At 33.0% G+C, this 21,076-nt stretch overlaps 1 protein-coding gene across 1 annotated transcript; it reads left to right on the top strand.

The window, feature by feature from the left end:
• The first annotated feature begins 3,372 nt into the window (after positions 1 to 3,372).
• LOC142983115 (uncharacterized) lies at positions 3,373 to 6,049 on the top strand. The gene is made up of 2 exons (XM_076129951.1): positions 3,373 to 4,135; positions 5,721 to 6,049. The coding sequence occupies exons 1-2, from the start codon at positions 3,683 to 3,685 to the stop codon at positions 6,036 to 6,038; spliced, it is 771 nt and encodes a 256-aa protein (XP_075986066.1). The 5' UTR covers positions 3,373 to 3,682; the 3' UTR covers positions 6,039 to 6,049.
• The last annotated feature ends 15,027 nt before the right edge of the window (positions 6,050 to 21,076 follow it).

The following is a 21,076-nucleotide window of genomic DNA, read 5'->3' as shown; positions in this document are numbered from 1 at the left end:
TTGGTGATGAGAAGATTTTGTATGAAGAGTAAGAACGTGATGCTTTTCCTAATCATCCATCTTCTGCGTTAAATTTACTACCTTTATACTACAAGTTAAGGGCTGACCGTACCAGCTGGTTACAACAGAATAATTACCAAGATTTTTGTCTTCGTGGTTACTCGACTCGGTGTAGCCAGTAGTCAAATGATAAAGCTATGATTGTTGGTTACACCAAGCAAACAGCTTACACTGGTGTAACCACAGCCCCCTAAAAATCATGCCTGTAAAGTTATTTTTTCGGTTTTGATGAATTATTCCGGATTCTTCATAAAAAAGTACTGGATATTACCGCTCAAAATGCGTTTCTACAAACATTTATAGAATACAAATGAATTCTGTGAATCCATTTTAGGCCAGTTTGGTATTTTTGTGGCTTTCAACCTTTGATCCTTTTCGAATCATTTATCAATCACAAAATATTCAATAAAGCAGAATCAGATTATTTTATCAATACTGTAACTATCATTTAATGAAAAAATATTTTATTATACGCTTAAAATTGTACTCCCATTTCAATTTTTACAATCCAAAAGCCAATACTGAACAGTTTAACGACTCGAATGAGTTATTAAAATCGTAAAATGTCTTCAATAATGACAAAAAAGCAGGTCTTTTAAAACTTTTCACTGCTTAGGGAGTAAAAGAGAAATTTTGTCCATTAAAAAACTCCGGGCATAATGCTTATAACGCACTTTCTGAAGGCTTAATAATTAATTTAAAAGCCCATTCTACATCATTATTGTGAGTTAATAAGTTAAGTTTTTAAGTATGACCCGAATTATTCAGGTTGATTAAGTTTTGCAATTGTTTTTTGGAAAGATGCTCATCAGATTCTTTTGTTTTTTTTTATGATTACCTAATTAGTAAGTAATCCTTAAGTGTTGCTAGACATGAATTTTAAAAGATTCAAAGTAAAATGTTTCAATAATTTCATAATAGGTGCAATTACGTTTAACGTTAGAATTTTGTGTTATTAGATTTTTAGGTACTCGACACTAAAATCGCTTTTGTGTCTCTCGTTACTACGGTTATTCTAAAAATCATCATATTCTGATCAAATTGTAACTTTCTATAGTAGTTCAAGTTGTTACCAGTCAGACTCAATGACGTCACCAGGCCGACCAGTATCAATCAACATGTCTATAATACAATTAAACTGTTAGTAACAGCCATGTTTGCGGCGACCCCGTGGCCCGTACTTCCTCTAGCCATCTTTCCTGACCAAGTTCGCTTCGTAAGCAAACACATTGTTCCTGACTTTCTCAAGTGGCACTCGGCCAAGTTAAGTCATAGTTTTTGTTCAAATTTTCTGGTTCCCTTACAATTATGTAAGAATTCGTAAGTTTGAAATAATTAGTTGGATGTTTGAGACATAGTTTTGCGATTTGTAAAGAATTTGTTGAATATAGGCCAGAAGTTTTAGTATTAATCTAGGTTAATAATCTTGAGGAGTTGTGAAGAATTTTGTGGAAAGTAGTTATCTAGTTTTACTATAGATACATAAAATATGAGAGAAATAAACATAATTATAATATGTACCTCACCCAAATACAATTTGATTCATCCAAAACATTATTTTTATATCAGTATAGTCTGTTTGCACATAATTTACCGTGTGGTAACTTACCACGAAACATTCCTTCTTACAAGAACTTCTATAAGAAATTAAGTACATTAATTATTATTTCAATCACCTCAATAAAAATAACATGACATGATCAATCTACTTCAAATAGAACATTCTCGAAATGCACCAACAGATCGTTATAGAATCGTCACACATTTCATTGAAACGTTTCCTACGGCCATTATAACTTTGAATATGTAGAACATACGGACGGTCATAGGTGGCGCCACCTGTACCTATTTCCGCAGCCATTTCCCATATGAGGTAATCAAAACTTCAAATGACTATTCAGATATTTTACTGATGGGTTTTTGACGTAATATGATGAGATGGACCATGTTTTAAAATGTAGTGATTTAGCCACTATGTTGGTACAAATTGGAAGCCCTATATGGTACCTGGGCTTTTATTATTTGATTGATTTTTACCATTTTTTTAACATTTGATTGATCCGTATATTTTATCAAATAGAACTGAAAGTAGGTGGCTTAAACTAGTGGTCTACTTCGGTCCCTGTCACACATTTGGAAAAAAAGCGTGATCTATCTATTACCCTGTATTGTGAACAAACTGGCAAAATTGAACATTGTTTTTTTTGAGGTCAATCACTTTGGGTCTAGCATATAACTTAAGAAAGATCTCTACTGGGAATAATATATCAGTACCAACAAACATAACACCCGAGACCTACAACATATGAAAAACAAAATTGTTTGCCCTACATCTGAACTAATACTAACTAAAACTTTTCGTATCCATCACACAACTAACCAAAATCTTTCTATAAAAAGAATAAGAGAGTTGACTGCCCCTGTGGCGCGGTCGGTAGTATATTACTGCTGATTTCGAGGTCTCGGTTTCAATTCCCGTATTACTGGTATTTTCTATTACAATTTATTTTAATAGTAGCCTGGATTTAAGTAACATGCCTGGTATAGGACAACAGGCTCTTCTATTATATGGGACTAACATTGCATGAGACAAACCGCGGTTGTACTTTCTTCGCCTCTGCCTACGTCTTTTGGTATAACAGGCGTGATAGTATGCATGTATCTTGTTCATACTTTACCTTTTTTTTTTATTTATGCTTCTTATACAAAATTTGTATAAATGCGGACTTAATGCCAAAGGCATTTTCTGCCAGTCTACCTTGGGGTGATGCAGAGATTGAATGAAGTAGGTGCTTTAATAATAAAAGAGGAAATTTAAGTTGAGAAAGAGGTTTTTTTGTTTGTCTAAAAAGAATAAGTATGTAATAAATCAATATATCAGTCTAATTATAGTCTAGAGGATGTAGCTGACCGAGCATCTTTCATGATATATTATATAGCTTCTTACTTTATTAACTTCGTGACCCGTTAATCCGATGTTTTCCGAATGCCATTTATTTTATTTTTCGTATGACGATCCTGAGCTGGGTATTTCCGGATTTTCATGTTTTCTGAAGGTCACGACTAGACACGGGTTATTTTGTAAGTTGGGGGAATGTAAGTGTATTTGTATGAATTTAGATTTTTTTTAACAGATAAATCGGTCCTACATATAAACATACTAGAAATCTCGCATTTTTCTCTTGAGGGCAGGCAGAGACCGTTAACTGATTGAACATATTATTATTATTATTAGTACAATGTTAAGTCCTTATGGAAACCGGTTCCGGTGCTCGAAGCGTAAACATCGTTGTAGTACAGATCCTCCAACTTATTGTGATTAAAAATCATTTACGAACTGTTGGACACGATAAATAGTTGAAAACACAATCTTAACGTGTAGTGGACTTGTGTAAATATTAACTAACAGTGCAATTAAAGTGAATGTGAGAAAAAGAAAAACTGATTATAAAAACCAACGATTACCGAAGTGAGGTTAGAAATTGATTGTGACATTAGTAGACACTGTCAACTGTCAAGTCAACTTGACAGGATCGATATCATTCATTCATTGCGTCGGTGTTGCCAACACGAAAAATTTCTACCGCTGCGATTCATTTTACGCAAAAATTAAAACTTAAACATGGAAGATCAATTCGAAATCTTGTTTGAGAAAATGAAAATTGAAATGCAGAAACAGACGCTTGAACTGAAGGAGTCTATAACTAATTCAGTCATGGAAAAAATGGATGAAAAAATAAAGCCTATTATAGCAGAAAATAAAGATTTAAAGGAAAAAGTAATAAGCCTTGAGAAAGAGATAGAATATATGAAAAGAGATAAGAAGAAAAACAACATTATTATTTTTGGATTACAAGAGGAAGAAGAATCAACGACAGGATTAATAGAAGTGGTGAAGAACATATTTAATAAAGACTTAAATATAAATATTGGGGATTTTGAAATAAATCAAATTTTTCGCATCGGCAAGAAAAGCCCAGGCAGAAAACCGAGACCGGTTTTGCTGTCTCTTGTCAATTCATGGAAGAAAACTGAGATAATGAGAGTTCGGAAAAATCTGAAAGACATATACAGGGTGTCCCAAAACTCAACGATAATCCGAGACAGGATGAAAGGCCAAGTCATACCGGTTATAGGGAAAATAAAAAAAATGTTCCATATAACTTAGTTCAGCAATAATAGACCCTTTTCAAAAAAGTTCAAATTCCACACCCTTGGTCGCATTTTCAAGTCCTGTGATCACCAATGTTACAATTTCGCTGTGTTTTTTTTAATTTCGTGATCTTAATTAAATATGCTATTAATCGTATAACAAATTAATGCACAAAACATTGTTAATTTAATAAAAAAAGTTAAGTTTTAGTGAGTCATCTTTCTCAAAAATATCGTTAGTCAACTTTGACGCTTCATACTGAAAAAAAAATGTACTACACTACCCTTGGCAAGTTATTTCAAAAGTTGGCGCATTTAATCAAGATTTGAAAATGGTATCACACTTGCCACTTTTCTTGCCATTAAAAATGTTATTTTTATTTGAACGAAGAGTATCCTCGCAAATGGATCGGATGCAGTGGTACAATTTTATGGCATCCTCGTTCCCCCGATGTAAATCCAGTAGATATTTTTTACTGGGAATGCATAAAAGAAAAAGTTTATTCGAAATTAATACAAAATCTATCAGAACTTCGCCAAAAAATTGACACAGCGTCAGAAGAAATAAATGCAAGGAATTTTGCTTGACTGGTGAAAAAATCTTTTGTACGCCGTTGCAGAGCCTGTATTCGTGCCAGAGGAAAGCAATTATTTTTAGTAAAGAGGTAATTGAGTCAGTCCATAACAAATATTTAATGTAATAAACATAATAGGTTATAATAATTAAAAAAAAAAACAATAAACGAACCATCGATCTTATTTAATTATTCTCCTTAAACTAAAGTAATTCCGAATTGTTTTCCTCTAGCATGAATTCAGGCTCTGCAACGCCTTACAAAAGACCTTTGCACCAGTCAATCAAAATTCATTGCATTTATTTCCTCTGACGCTGTGTCAATTTTCTGGCTAAGTTCTGATAGATTTTGTATTGATTTCGAATAAACTTTTTCTTTTATGCATTCCCAGTAAAAAATATCTACTGGATTTAGATCGGGAGAACGAGGAGGCCATACAATTGTACCACTGCGTCCGATCCATTTGCGAGGATACTCTTCGTTCAAATAAAAATAAAATTTTTAATTGCAAGAAAAGTGGCAAGTGTGATACCATTTTCAAATCTTGATTAAATGCGCCAACTTTTGAAATAACTTGCCAAGGGTAGTGTAGTACATTTTTTTTTCAGTATGAAGCGTCAAAGTTGACTAACGATATTATTGAGAAAGATGACTCACTAAAACTTAACTTTTTTTATTAAATTAACAATGTTTTGTGCATTAATTTGTTATACGATCAATAGCATATTTAATTAAGATCACGAAATTCAAAAAAACCTAGCGAAATTGTGACATTGGTGATCACAGGACTTGAAAATGCGACCAAGGGTGTGGAATTTGAACTTTTTTGAAAAGTGTCTATTATTGCTGAACTAAGTGATATGGAATTTTTTTTTTATTTTTCCTATAACCGGTATGACTTGGCCTTTCATCCTGTCTCGGATTATCGTTGAGTTTTGGGACACCCTGTATATAACAGAAGACTATTCTAAAGAAGTATTGGAGAAGAGGAAAATGTTACAAACAAAATTGAAAGAGGAAAGGATAAAAGGGAATTTCGCATATCTCAGGTACGATAAGCTCGTAGTAAAGGAAAATAATGCAAGTAACGAAAAAAGAAAAAGGGGAGAAGCTTATTCACCGGGTGATAACGTACAAACTAAAAAACAGCAAGTCTGGACGCCATCACATACAAATAGGCGCAACGCCTTTGATGTGATGAGAGGCAGATCCAACTCTCTCTCGTGCCCCAAGGCGGATAATAGGCAATAACAATTAACTATCGGCAACCGGGAAACAAAACAACACAAAAATATAGAAAACCAAACATACAGAAACTACCAACCTCCCCCAAGCCGACTGGTCCTCGTGGGGGAAAATGACCACGACCCTCTAAAGATAAACAACCAGAAAAAGAAACGTAACGATAACGATATATATATCGCCACTTTAAACTGTCGATCATTAGGAACCACTGAAAAACTACAAGAATTGGAATTAGCATTGGATGAAATAAAATGGGACATAATTGGTCTTAGCGAAGTGAGAAGATTAGGGGAAAGAATTGAAGACCATGGTAAATACATACTTTACCATATTGGGGAGACGCCTGGATTATACGGTGTCGGCTTTATGATCAAAAGAAACCTCGCCAAAAACATACAGGAATTAAGAGGGATTTCAGAACGGATCGCATTACTCAACATTCTATTACCTGTAGATGGTGAAGAAGACCGAATATGGTCAATAATCCAGGCGTATTCGCCAACTGAATCCAATAGAAGAGAAGACATATCAAAAATTGAAAAATTCTACGCAGACCTACAATTAACTGCTGCAAATGAATCAAAAAACCTAATAGTTATGGGAGATTTTAATGGACAAATTGGCACACAGAAAACGGGAGAAGAATATACCGTAGGAAATCACGGATGGGGCAATAGAAGTAAAAACGGCTCACGATTGGTGTCCTTTGCTATTGAAAATAAATTAAGCATTATAAACAGTTTTTACAAAAAGAAACCATCAAAGAAATGGACATGGATATCTCCTAATGGCCGGCATAAAAACGAGATCGACTATGTTATGTCTAACAACTTAAAAGTTTTTGAGGACCTGTCTATCTTAAGAAATTTTAATTTTAACACAGATCATAGATTGGTTAGAGCTAAACTATCAGGGACACGTGTTAAAAGACCAAGACAATTTCACAATAATATGAAAGCCATCGAGTGTATTGGCAACACTGATTTACTTCTAAATAACCTTGAGACATCTTTACAAGGAAGGGAAAAAGAATGTATATCGACTCAAGAAAAATACACCCGATTGCTCAAACAACTAAAATCACAAACTAAAAAAGCAAATATGACCAGTAAGACAGCGATATCATTTAGAAGTAAGCAATTATTACAAGAACGGAAAGAACTTATACAACAAAGAAAACATAGCAACAATAATAATGTCCAAAAAATTGCAGAATTAAGCAAAAAGATAAGCGAACAACTAAGAAAAGAACGGAAAGCAAAAAGGTTTGCAACACTAAAGAAACATATAGAAAAAACAGGCGGAATAAAGAAGGCCCTAAAAGAAATGAGTGTCAAAAAGGATTGGATTCCAAATATGAAAAATAAGAACAGGGGAAAGACCAGCAAAAGACCCGAAATTCTACAAATTGCTACAGAATACTACCAAAATTTATACCAAAGCCGTAAAGGTGACCAAGTAATAAAAGAATATAATTCGGCAGATACGGACGAGATAAACACAATCCTTAAGGAGGAAACCATAAAATCAATTGAAACACAAAAACTAGATAAAGCACCTGGATCAGATTTGGTCACAAATGAACTGTTAAAAGTAACGTTACCAGTGATAGCACCAAGACTAACAGATCTATTCAATGAAATCCTTGAAACGGAAACCATCCCAGAAGACTGGACTAAATCGACCATCATACTGCTACATAAGAAAGGAGACAAAGGCGATATAGGAAACTACAGGCCGATCAGTTTAATGTCCAATATTTATAAAATATTTTCTAAAATCATTCTACAAAGAATCACTAATATACTAGATGAAAACCAACCAAAGGAACAAGCTGGTTTTCGTAGTAATTTTTCGACCATAGATCACATACACACTCTAAGACAGATATTACAGAAATATAGAGAATATAATAAAACGTATTACATTGGGTTTGTGGACTTTAATAAAGCGTTCGATACATTGGAGCATGAGTATATATGGGACGCTCTAGAAAGGCAAAGGGTGCCAGCAAAATATATAAGAATAATTAAAAATGTTTATACAGCAAGCACTGCACAAGTTAAACTTGAATCTACGGGCAACGAGTTTCCTATTGAAAGAGGTGTGCGTCAAGGAGATCCTATATCGCCTAAATTATTTTCGGCGGTGCTTGAGATGATCTTTAGGAATCTAAACTGGACTAAAAACGGCCTCAACATAAATGGCGTGAATCTCAACCATCTACGCTTCGCAGATGATTTGGTTTTGTTCTCAGAAGACGCCGAAACGCTGGGACTAATGTTGCAGCAACTATCTGATGAAAGCGCCAAGGCCGGTCTGACAATGAACCTAACTAAAACTAAAATTATGACGAACGCCCAGCAAACAGTAAACAACGAACAAATAACAGTAAATAACGAACAAATAGAATATGTTAAGGAGTACATATATCTGGGCCAACTTATATCTACAGATAATTGCATGGAAAAAGAAATAGAACGAAGAATAATAAATACCTGGAAACGGTTTTGGTCTCTGAAAGAGATAATGAAAGATAAAGATATGCCAATGTCAGCAAAAAAGAAAGTGTACGAAATATGCATTATGCCATGTTTACTTTACGGGTGCCAGACATGGGCATTAACAGAACTACAAGAACATAAAATAAAAGTCTGTCAAAATACAATTGAAAGAAGTATATTAGGTATAAAAAGAAGAGATAGAGTAAAACTGCAGGAAATTAAAATGAAAACAAAATTTAAAAATGTACACACGACTTACCGACAGCTTAAATGGCGTTGGACTGGGCATATGCTAAGGGAAAATAGAGATAAATGGACAAAGATAGTGACAGAATGGTATCCAAGGGGAAACAAAAGAAATCGAGGCAGACAAACAATAAGATGGGAAGATGATATCCGGAAAATAGCTGGTCCAGTATGGACTCGTTTAGCTAGAGACAGAGATGCGTGGAAATCTTTAGAGGAGGCCTATGTCAACAGACAAGCTGTTCCACAGAAACACCAGTTGCCGATAGATAACAACCAAGTTAGTTAGAAAGAATGTTTAATTTTAGGAAGTAGGCATGTCAAGAATATGTTTAATGTTTATTTGTTAAGAAACAGCAATAAAGGCTATTTTATTTTATTTTTTATTTTATTTATTTAAGTCCTTATTTTCTAAGTTGGCTTAGTTAAGTTTATCGCAAGTGACACAATAGTAAATTTGAATTAACTGGAATATGTAAAGAATTAACTTTTTGCTAAACAATTTACGTTCTACAACAACGCATTTTTTATATTATTATTATTTCTAATCAAAGTAGAAATCACAACACGCTATTGTACTGCTTAGATGAAAGAACAATAAGCGAATTTTAAAAACAAAAACATGTATCGTTATTAAAAATAATCCCTTTGAAATGAAACTAATAAGAGACTGCAATATAAGACGGCATTTATAATTAGTGTAATTGCCCACATATCTATTGTATTTCAATATATTTTCTTAGAAATAACAAGAAAACAGATACAGTCTAGACACATAAGAAATACATTCAAACGCTCTGGGTCTATCATTACTTAAATTAATAGAAAATTATAGAGTTCGTCAAACTTTTTTCAATTATTGTGGACAGATTTATGGGTAAATGACCGGAGTTTTGACTTTGGTAGATAAAAATAACTCAAAATATTTATTAAGTAATAGTAGCCCTTTAGTAGTAGTAGTAGTGAGTATTAGTAACCCTTTTTTTCATAGAACCTTAAAAAAATGTTTTTCATGTTGAATATGCAAAGCATAATATCGACTACCGACAACAAAAAAATTGTATGAAAATCTGATCAGCGCCTCTGACGGACGCCGTAGGAATTATTTTGGCAGTACATTCTAATTGTCAAACTTTCGATACTCGACAGCACCGACGGAATTGCGCTAAAGGTTGAAAACTGTAAATTACAAAAAATAAATATCGTAAGAAATAAAAATATTCGTAAAATTATGAATAAATATTTAATTTATTTGCTAATCAAAACCCTGACCTTTGCAATAAGACCATTTATGGTTTACATAAAAGCGTACTTTCGTTCATCCAAATTTCTGAGAATAACTCTTACTCTCATACTCAATCAAGGCTGCTTACGACAGCCTAATATAAACCTAATATCAAATACCTAGAAAAAATCAATTAGGAAAGAAAAACACCCACATTGGACGCCACCATTGATAAAACAAAACCACGTATGAAAGGAATGCGTAGGTGGCTTTAGATCGCAGTACACATACCCATATAGAAATAGATAGCAAATGTGTGGCATTTTGCTTGCCATGAAGTATATGTTAATATAAAGTAGAAACGATGTGTACGAAATGCCTTGTGCATACCGAGTCTTTTGCAATGTGTGTCTTTATAATCATAGCGGTGTGTGCGTGGTGAACGCTTTTTAAAGCAAATTTCAGCTCCTTTAAACGTAACCAAATTGGATCAGTGATTTCGACACATTGACTCCTTTAATCCCAGACTAGATGTTGCTCGTCGTTGACTACTGTTTTTAATCAAAACGGCACACTTTTTAGGCAAGGCGAAGCGTACTATGCATTGTAAAAGGAAAGGTTTTAAAAAAAAATATCATGTTACTAGCGTTGATCTATTTACGAATCGATTTGTGTGCTACGAGTCTCGTGCGTAGGAGTGACGTCATAACGACCCTAATGTAATAGCCAATGAGCGGCCACACGAGCGTATTGTATAAGGGCTTTAAGTACTATTAATTAAAGTGGAGTTGGTTGAATTTGAAATGTTTCGTCAGATTTATTTATGTACATCACGCACGTGGGCTGTCGCAAGTTTATAATTCATAAAGAACATCAATTATTTTTATTATAAAATCTAAGATTTTGGTTCTATTTTAGTATTTTGAATGTTATTTGTGATTTTCTAGTGCTTTACGCAAGCGAAGTGGAACAAGCTATATTTTTAAAGCAAAATATGACCCAACTTGCGTCCTATGTACAGTCCAACACCTTAGTAAAGAGCCTTGTATGCAATTCTCGCAGCTCACGAAGGTATACATACTATACATTATTTAGAATTTAGAACTTCCGTGACTCGCAGGCTTATGCAGCGGTCGGTGGTCTGTCTGATACATGTCACGATCTCTAATTTGGATATCCACAGCATTTTTAATTATAATCTACACTCTTACTAAATTGCCAGACTATAATATTGATGAAACGGTGTTTTGTATTTTTTCATATTGTATTACGTTGCATAGAATTATATCTAGTCACCTAGATATTGTACGTAATAGTGATGAGATATATCGTCAAGATAAATTAACAAAACACTCAAAAGTTCATTGAACTCAAGAACCGCTGCTAATAAAGTGCGTAATTCATCAAAAAGTTCTTCAACAGGAACAAAAACCTCATAATTGTCTACAACTCGAGATAAATGAGATATATTACCTTCCTTCTGTGTGGGTAGTTTAATTTACTACACTACAATAGTTTATTATTTCCTAGGAGTGCTAACAAAAGCTTGGGTTCCTCGAAATCATTTATTAGTATTTTCAATGTCTCAATGTCTAACACGTTTCTTTAGTTTTTTTATACAAAAAATAACGGAAAGTCCATACTTATTACACGTACAAAATTTTTCAATGCGAAAGTCTTTCTGTCTATTTGTAACGCTGGCACGGCTAAACTGTGTGAGTCTATTTAAATGAAACAGAATAAATACGGTTTAAGATACACACACATAACCGTTAAGTTAAAGGTGACAAAACATAAGCTGACAAAACTGCAAGTTGTCAGATAAAATACTAATTCTAAATATCGCACCAAGCCAAATAAAACAATGAAGATATTATTCTTACAATGCATCAAAACGAAAATCGAAATATATTTCTCAAAACATATAACTTTATCAAACTAAATATAAATTATTTTATCTTAGATTATTGGTTCTACTATTTATTAGCTGTCAGCTTGTCCATTATTATCTGCGTCCTCACTCTGTAACGAGTGCGGACAGATTAAAATAAGAAAAAATATAGCTCAAAATATCTACTTTGTATCACGATAGCTTTCATAGTAAGTTTATCATATAAACCACAATTTTCTAGGTATTGTATTAGATTCAAAAGTTTTGTAGTGAAAAAACATTTGAAACGCGTCTTTAATATTTTTTTAATACTTAAATCTGAATCTATTGATATTTTACTGCGAAATATAAATCTACTCTGCCGATTAGCAACACACGTAAAAAGACAAATAGAAACAAATTAAATGTACAGTAACATACTATAAAATATCTCCTCCTCCCGCAGTGCGGAAATAGACCCTTACAAAGTATTAGGGCAGGACGAAAGGACTTGTTAGTAAAATAAATGTTAAACAGTTTTATTAGACATAGATATAGACAAAGACACAGACGTCAGACATATATTTATTGCATCATAAAAACTGTATACATAAGTTGGTGCAATATAATAATAGTTGCAACAGTTACCCGTTCCGGGTGTTGCAATTTTAAAGGAACATTTACTTATACCTACTTATTATCTATTTTATTAAACTATTAATCTATTAGATAGTGTTATAAAAGCACGTTAGGCACTTTATTGTCCGATTCATGAACATGACGAATAGTTTCACTTACTTGAAACGATTTTTTTTGTTTCACCTACAAAAAATCTACTAGAATTTCAAAAGCATATATAAAACAGCGCTATTAAACAGTCAACGAACGGAACAATACAAGAGCGTTTATCGTCAAGCGCGGAGTAACGCTAAACGTTGTTTATTTACAATTCCCTTTGTACAACGTGTACAATGCGTTAAGGTTTCACCTGCACATGCATACGTTTAAGTGAGTTTGTAATATTGAAACTGTTAACGTTTTGAGTGTTTTGAGTAATTATTCGAAGACTTTGTATCGTTGGAGAAGGCATTAACTTTCGTTTGGTTTTGAAATGTTACGATGTGTTGCCGATACGCTTATATCCTTTTGCAACGCTTGCGTAGATAGCTGAATTGAAAGTGGTATAAAATCAATATTTAAAAATATTTTCAAATTGGAACAATATATTTCGAGATTATGTCGGATTTCCTTCGGCTTATTTATATTAGCAAAGTGGTTAACGTAGTTAATATCACTGTTGCTTTATAAACTGCAATCATTTTGATACAGTATCAGCTAAAGAAAGAGAGAATGTGAAATTTGTATTTCAAATTTCAAAGAGTTTAAATAAACTATATACTATGTCAGAGTCAGTTCGACACCGATATATATCTTGATTTATATGCCGTGTCGTGTGCTACAAAAACACCCAATACAAAGTTTCAAAATAAATATAAAGAATTGTTTCAGATGTTTATAAAATTAATATATTTTGTTCTCACGCTTCGTTACACTCGAATTTTAGTAATGAACTTCATACGCGTCTTTCTTAACAAATGGTTTCAGTGAAAAATGTAATAAACTGCATTCATTTTTTGTTAAAGTAATTTATTTTTGAAATAGATTACTTTAACGTTACGTTAGATTATTATATTGATATCTTTGATATTAGTAAGACAAAGAATTCCTTTGTTTTATGCTTAATTAGAATTTTTGTAGATGTGTTTCAATATTAATTTTTTGTAAAAAAAATATTTTAAAATTAGTAAACATATATTAAAAACATATTTTAGAAGTTTGTTGAACTGCTTGAATGCTTAAAGAATAAGTTAATAAGGAAAATTCATTGACTTACTTTTCTTATCAACCCTTTCAATACAATACTATCAACTGAATGTCATTCAACTGTCAGTGGTTATTAGTATTTGACATTTAAGACTTTTAATTATCCCCAAGGTGACTTCTATGATGATTCCTCGTGATTCATGTCATGCAACCTTTGTAAAAGTTGACATGGGTTTAATATCCATGAGGAAGTAAAAACTTTCTGAGATCTACAAAAAATCGATTTGATTTTGGTTTCAATTACATCTCTATATTTTGTCTTTACTAAAAATGTAAAGCAAAAATGAGAAAAATTCACGAACACCCACAAAAAATTGCACATAAAATTGACTTCTTATATGATCTACCTTATAGTCTAAAGCCATAGTCTAGGAATCCAATGTCATCAAATAGCAACATCCACATTCCTGCAATTTGTAACCTGAAAAACGAATCGCCTATAGCAAAAACAATGCCTCGAAATATCCAAGGGGTTAAAAACTCACAGTGTTCTACGTTTACGTATATTTCAAAGGTTGATAGGTTTTTAAACGAGGCCAAACGGAATGGAGAGAGATAGAAAAAAAACGTTTGCAGTAACGACCATGAAATGGTATCGTTTAAAATACTATGTTTTGCTTTTCAATATATTTGTTTTGGTAAGGTGTTTTCGTGGTTTGTTTTGTTGAAAATAATGAACTCTTGTTTTTAAATTTTTTGGGAAGGTTTGAGTTTGTTAAGGATCTAAGTTAGTATTTGTTGAGCATGAGATAAACTAGCTATAGATTTGCATTATAATTTGCCTTTGAGAAGATTAAAATAGGTGTTACGGTAAGATAAACATAAAAAAAGGTTTTTTCCGTAATATGTTATAATATTTTAAAATCTCATGTTTGATGATGTGGCGTTATCACAGTATATAAGTTCAAGAGCAAAAATTTGCTTTATACAGCAAAGAAAGCGAATAATTTTAACCGCAGCAATGACATAAGACAAATAATTATAAATTCAAAATGAAGATTTTAATTACTCATTGTCAGCTATCGTTAAAAATAGCTTCCGAAAAACAGCAAAAGGAGTAAAGTTACCCCACGTTTTTATAGCTTAATTCTCTGCATGGCAACGTAAATGAAAGATAAACAAAACCACATAATTGTTCCTGGAAATTTTATCAAGCAATATTTATTTATTCTGCGTGTACGGATGATTTACCAATCTACATTATTCTACGTACAGTGATTTGTATTCAAAAAGATAATATTAACAGATTCATTTTAAATTCACTTTTGCCTACAATTTGTGGTTATAATAAGCATAATGCTATATTTATATAACCTTAGGTATATTGATACAATCTCACCTATGATTGTATGTTATATGAACTATTTAGTGGTTATAAAGAGTTCTTCAAAATTGTAATGAACTGTACCGCGATTCTGTACAACTATCGACTATCGAGTAACGAGTAGCTATCGAAAAATTTTGTATGAAAAATTGATCAGCGCCCCTAGCGGATTTTCGCAACAACTATGTTCTTCAATGGCGCCATTTTCCACCAAACATTAAAATAAAATAAAATTAAATAAATATTTTTTTTGCTGGAGCGCACTTAGGGGCAATTCGAAATTCGAATTTCGAAATAAAATATTCTTTCCATTTTTAATTTTAATAAATTATTTAAATATTCTATATTAGATAATTTTAGGAAGACGAGGCCAACGAGGCTGAAAAGGCATTGTCTCCTTTGCCTGCTTCAACGTAGAAAAAAAAGACGCTGATTCTTTTTTTGTGTTGATAATGTTTCGTTGAACAACATTAATTATGATATTTTTTGGACCAAGATCCCAGAGCTGCCAGACCTACGTCATTTTAGCAAAGCTGAAACTTTGAGGATTGTTAGTATAAAGGGTCTGTTAAGAGGTATGCACATCCACTACCTTGAAAGCGGGGCCGTTTCTGAGGTAGCGCGGAGTGAAGGTGCGTAAAAAACGACCCAACCCACGTTATAGTAGCAAAGTTGGTTTTCAGATATGTTATTAATGATATTATGTAGAATTAAAATTGACTATTGCCAGACCGTTTCCCGGGGCCATTACTTCTGCCAGACGCCTTAAATGTTATAAAAAAATGAGGTCAACTACGTCATAGTAGCAAGCCTAAATTTTATATATGTTATTAAAGGTACAATTTTAAGACCCCCTGTATGCGGACAGACCATTCCGCGGGGCCCTTCGTCCCCTAGACGCCATTAAACTTTCCCTATGAGTGCGAGAGTAAGAGCATTATTCATACGCATAAATGAAAAACAATTGAATTAAAAAAATAAAAATTGAAAAATTATTGAATACTAACTGACCCGCGCATCTTTGCTTGCGTCACTTAAGAGAAATAGGTCAAAATGTTACATAAACGGGTTATGTAACATTTTTCACTGGTACTCTGCTCCTATTGGTCGTAGCGTGATGATATATAGCTTATAGCTTTTCTCAATAAAAAGGCTATCCAACAGTAAAATATTTTTTTATTCGCACCAGTAGTTCCTGAGATTAGCGCGTTCACACAAACAAACAAACTTCTCAGCTTTATAAAATTAGTATAGATTAAAAGTACTTGGAATGTTTAGGAAGATAAGTAACATTATTTTGGGAATTATTTTAAAAATAGATATGGTTTACACTATTATCAAAAATTATGAAAAAAAAATTGTAGTCATTCATCATCATCATCATTATCTGAGCTCTTACTTCCCTCATCAAATTGAATATTTAAATCATCTCCACCATCGTCTTCATTGTTACTTGAATTCTCTGTAAAAAAAATGTAGGTAATGGTGTTGAAAACAGTTACAAGTAGGTATATTGAAATAATAAAATAATGAAATAAAATAATATAATAATATAATATATAATATAATATTAATAATTGAAATAATGTTACTTATCTTCCTAAACATTCCAAGTACTTTTAATCTATACTAATTTTATAAAGCTGAGAAGTTTGTTTGTTTGTGTGAACGCGCTAATCTCAGGAACTACTGGTGCGAATAAAAAAATATTTTACTGTTGGATAGCCTATTTATTGAGAAAAGCTATAAGCTATATATCATCACGCTACGACCAATAGGAGCAGAGTACCAGTGAAAAATGTTACATAACCCGTTTATGTAACATTTTGACCTATTTCTCTTAAGTGACGCAAGCAAAGATGCGCGGGTCAGTTAGTATTCAATAATTTTTCAATTTTTATTTTTTTAATTCAATTGTTTTTCATTTATGCGTATGAATAATGCTCTTACTCTCGCACTCATAGGGAAAGTTTAATGGCGTCTAGGGGACGAAGGGCCCCGCGGAATGGTCTGTCCGCATACAGGGGGTCTTAAAATTGTACCTTTAATAACATATATAAAATTTAGGCTTGCTACTATGACGTAGTTGACCTCATTTTTTTATAACATTTAAGGCGTCTGGCAGAAGTAATGGCCCCGGGAAACGGTCTGGCAATAGTCAATTTTAATTCTACATAATATCATTAATAACATACCTGAAAACCAACTTTGCTACTATAACGTGGGTTGGGTCGTTTTTTACGCACCTTCACTCCGCGCTACCTCAGAAACGGCCCCGCTTTCAAGGTAGTGGATGTGCATACCTCTTAACAGACCCTTTATACTAACAATCCTCAAAGTAACAGCTTTGCTAAAATGACGTAGGTCTGGCAGCTCTGGGATCTTACTCTATTTATGTTATTGATTTATTTCTACTAATACCGTTTAAAGTAGACTATAATTATTATTTATGAGAATGATACCTTTCATGATTATTTTTTATCCACTATATAATATATTCAAAATTAGTTTATACACAATTATTACCAATAAAATTTTATTTAAAGAACAAATTTTCAGAACGAAACTTTTTCTCACTTTAAATGTCAAGTTTTCGATACTCGATAGGTCGCGATTCTCTGCCGGATTGCTGCCGGTTTCCTAACGAGTAGCTCGATAGTAATGTATGGTATTCGATAGCGTGACGTTAGTATCGAATGTACAGAATCGAGGTACTGTACGCCCGCGTTAACAATTTAAGTACTTAATAGGGGCGAGCCTATTGCTATATATCGGGCTTGTTACCAAACAGCGAACAGCTATTGAATACACATATACAAATAGCCTAAAATAAATTAGAAAAAGACCAATAGCACTTTGTCCGACCTGAGAATCGAACCCGAGACCTCGTGGTCACCAGTCGAATACACAACGAACGGCGCAACAAAGGCAGTGTACAGCTATTACACTAATATAAACGATAATTATTTTCTTCGCAATACGCCCTTTATCTCTCCACATAAACGTCATCAACGTAGATGTATAGAAATATGATATACGTTTTCACTCATATACGAGTTTGTACGTCATTAGGAGTGTCCAAAAATAACAAAACGAACCGTATCGAGCCGACGGGGGAACTTTTAATAGCTTTATTTAATACGAGTTCGATTATTGTTGGGTTCGAAAGCGAAAACTGGTCATTATCCGAAAAGTCTGTGTGACGTTTCTACACACGGTGTTTGAAAATGATGGATATATTGTTGGAAGGACTAAATGTTAGCAAAACAATAGATGAACTTCTGAAGTTTTATAGAACAGATAAGTACAGAACTTTGATGTTCTATAGATAGGAGTTGAATATGCATAAGTTCATATCGGAATTTCCCAGCTACTTATTTAGGTATAACCTGAGAATGCGAGAACATTGCATTGATTCAAAGATCAAAATAAAGTTTAAGAGACTCAAAACAAAATATCATGTCTTTGTCTCCTGTCTCTGTGGCGGTGCAAACTACCCGCCTATGAGCGTATGTAACTTAAACGATTATTATGCCTGAAACTGGACCCCATTATTTGTACATTGATATTGACTACACTAACTATAATAATATTGTCGACTATCAAGAAGATTACAGACAACAAAACTATAAACTTAGAAATATATTTGAAACTTTGTTCTTTAATAATTAATGTCTAAAATCCGATTGAAAACTTAACAGTGCAAAGTTTATTAAAACAGCTAGCCAATAATTTAGTCCAAATGTCACAAACATTGAGGATTAATGAAAACCGTCTGGGGGTTACAAAATCCATTCTATTTAACACCTCAATTAACTGATTCGATTTATCGAACAAGTTTAGACGGGACTTCCCCGGGCGTTTTCATATTTTGGTAAAATGTTCGAAAACTTTTTGATTTGTTTACTTGAGTTTGTCTGATGTTTGGTCATGACTGTTGAAGTTATTTATAGATTGGAAAATGTGTGGTGTTAGGATGAGACTAATTTAATACGTGCTTAAAATGGTGACAGAAGAATGTCATGAACGCAGCGTGAATACCTCTAGCTTGATTGTCTGTATGTGATTGTTTGATTGGACATTGGGTCCGGTCTTTGAGAGAGTCCAGTAAGTTGTAACAGCAGTATCAAGAATTACTATCAGACGTCATGGCCCATGTGGATTCGTTAATTTTCTTAATTCCAGTCCTATTCTAGGTACATCGTCAAAAGTATGAGATTGGATGTGATGTTGTGATCACCGGTGCGATTTAAGGTTTAGTTTGTTAACTTGAGGGATTTTTAAACATCAATACCACGTTTCATATAATGATACGTAAAAGCCAAACAACAGTCATGACAAACATATACATATAACTACTACATAAGTACTAAACGGGAGCCGTCTTTACAATAAACCATTTTAAGTAAACGTTATGACCCGCGCAACTTCGCTTGCGTCACATAAGAGAGAATGGGTCATAATTTTCCCCGTTTTTGTAACATTTTTTTTATGGTACTCTGCTTCTATTGGTTGTAGCATGATGATATATAGCCTATAGCCTTCCTCGATAAATGAGCTATCTAACAGTGAAATATTTTTTTTAATCGGACCAGTAGTTCCTGAGATTAGCGCGTTCAAACAAACAAACAATCAAACAAACAAACTCTTCAGCTTTATAATATTAGTATAGATATTAGTATTAGTATTAGTATATTAGTATAGATAATGATGAACACGCTCTTACATAAAGCAAACTATCAATTGATACTCACAGCACTTAATCACTAGATATAGTTACAGCGCAAGCAATAAATTCAATCTGTCAGCGAAAATTACCAGTTTCAGTCGTTAAATTCGAATCTATTTTCGGCCATTTCATCGCTATGTAAAAAATAATAAGAAAAGAATCGAAATTAAACACAGTTGGAGGTCGATAGTGCTACGTTTGCGGGTCTTGCTGTCCCATTGTGGATATGAGTTCACTCTGATTACTGGCACCGTGTTACTCCTGATCGAAATGTGGATGGTTTTCTATTGGAATGGATTTGCCGTGTGTATTTAAATTACTAATTTTTCCTTTCTTATAATAATAATTATAATATGTTAACTTATTGGTTATTGGCTTAAATATCGTTTTGAAGCAGTGTAAATAGCTATGAAAGGTCTTTTGATTGTTTTGTTGATAAGTGAATTCCGAACAATAATATCGGACATGCCCCGACTAATGTAATGATATCTTTGTTTGCCTATACTCAGCCGTTTCGGATTGTCACTTTTTCAGAGAAGCGGTTGAACTAAATCAAATATACATAATATGACGATATGACTGGCTGCGAATTGCTATTTCTATAAAAATATCCTAGCGATACTTTTTATCAAAACAATTGTAGCAATTGTAGTCTCTTAGTGTTGCATACAATTTTAGATCCAAGTTGGCAAAAACTACATGCAACGATAACCATATTTGCAAACTAAAATATATTATGCTATAAAGAATCGTTAATCAGATTCAAATCTACCATTTATTTTCTTATAACGAGAAAACGTCTCGGCTGTTCTTATTCAAAGAAAACTCGTTGAAGTGTAGTTCAATGTACTAGAATATATTACGTTTTTAAGAAATCTGATCATTCATTCTCTAAAGAACTTGGAGATTTTCCGTAACATAACGTTTGCGTCAGGATTCATTTAGTTTAAACAGATAAAAATGTTCTGTACCGATGAAGGTACGTACAGTGGCAAAAATATGTATATGTTGTCACCTTCTCAAAGGCATCTAACAATGAAAATTACTAGTAAATATTTACTTCATACTAATTTCGCAATAACTGTCTATGTTTACCAAAGACCCTAATTACTCGTAAAAATATATTTTCATTAAAAACTACTACGACTGAATCGAAGAATAATTTTCATCTAACAATTATGACAAACATGAAAATAATATATTTGATGGGTGGTGTACTATTTACTATTTACGTTACGTACTACAGCAAGAGGTAGATTACT

This window comes from Anticarsia gemmatalis, chromosome 23 (assembly GCF_050436995.1).
Source record: "Anticarsia gemmatalis isolate Benzon Research Colony breed Stoneville strain chromosome 23, ilAntGemm2 primary, whole genome shotgun sequence".
Lineage (NCBI taxonomy): Eukaryota > Metazoa > Arthropoda > Insecta > Lepidoptera > Erebidae > Anticarsia > Anticarsia gemmatalis.
This window is presented reverse-complemented; position numbering and strand designations above follow the sequence as displayed.

What these genes read in the sequence shown, in the direction of transcription:
- LOC142983115 (XM_076129951.1), top strand. Translation starts at nt 3,683, where the DNA reads ATGGAAGATCAATTCGAAATCTTGTTTGAGAAAATGAAAATTGAAATG. An exon ending in ATCTGAAAGACATATACAGG is followed by an intron (nt 4,136 to 5,720) that starts GTGTCCCAAAAC and finishes ATTATCGTTGAG; the next exon opens with TTTTGGGACACCCTGTATAT.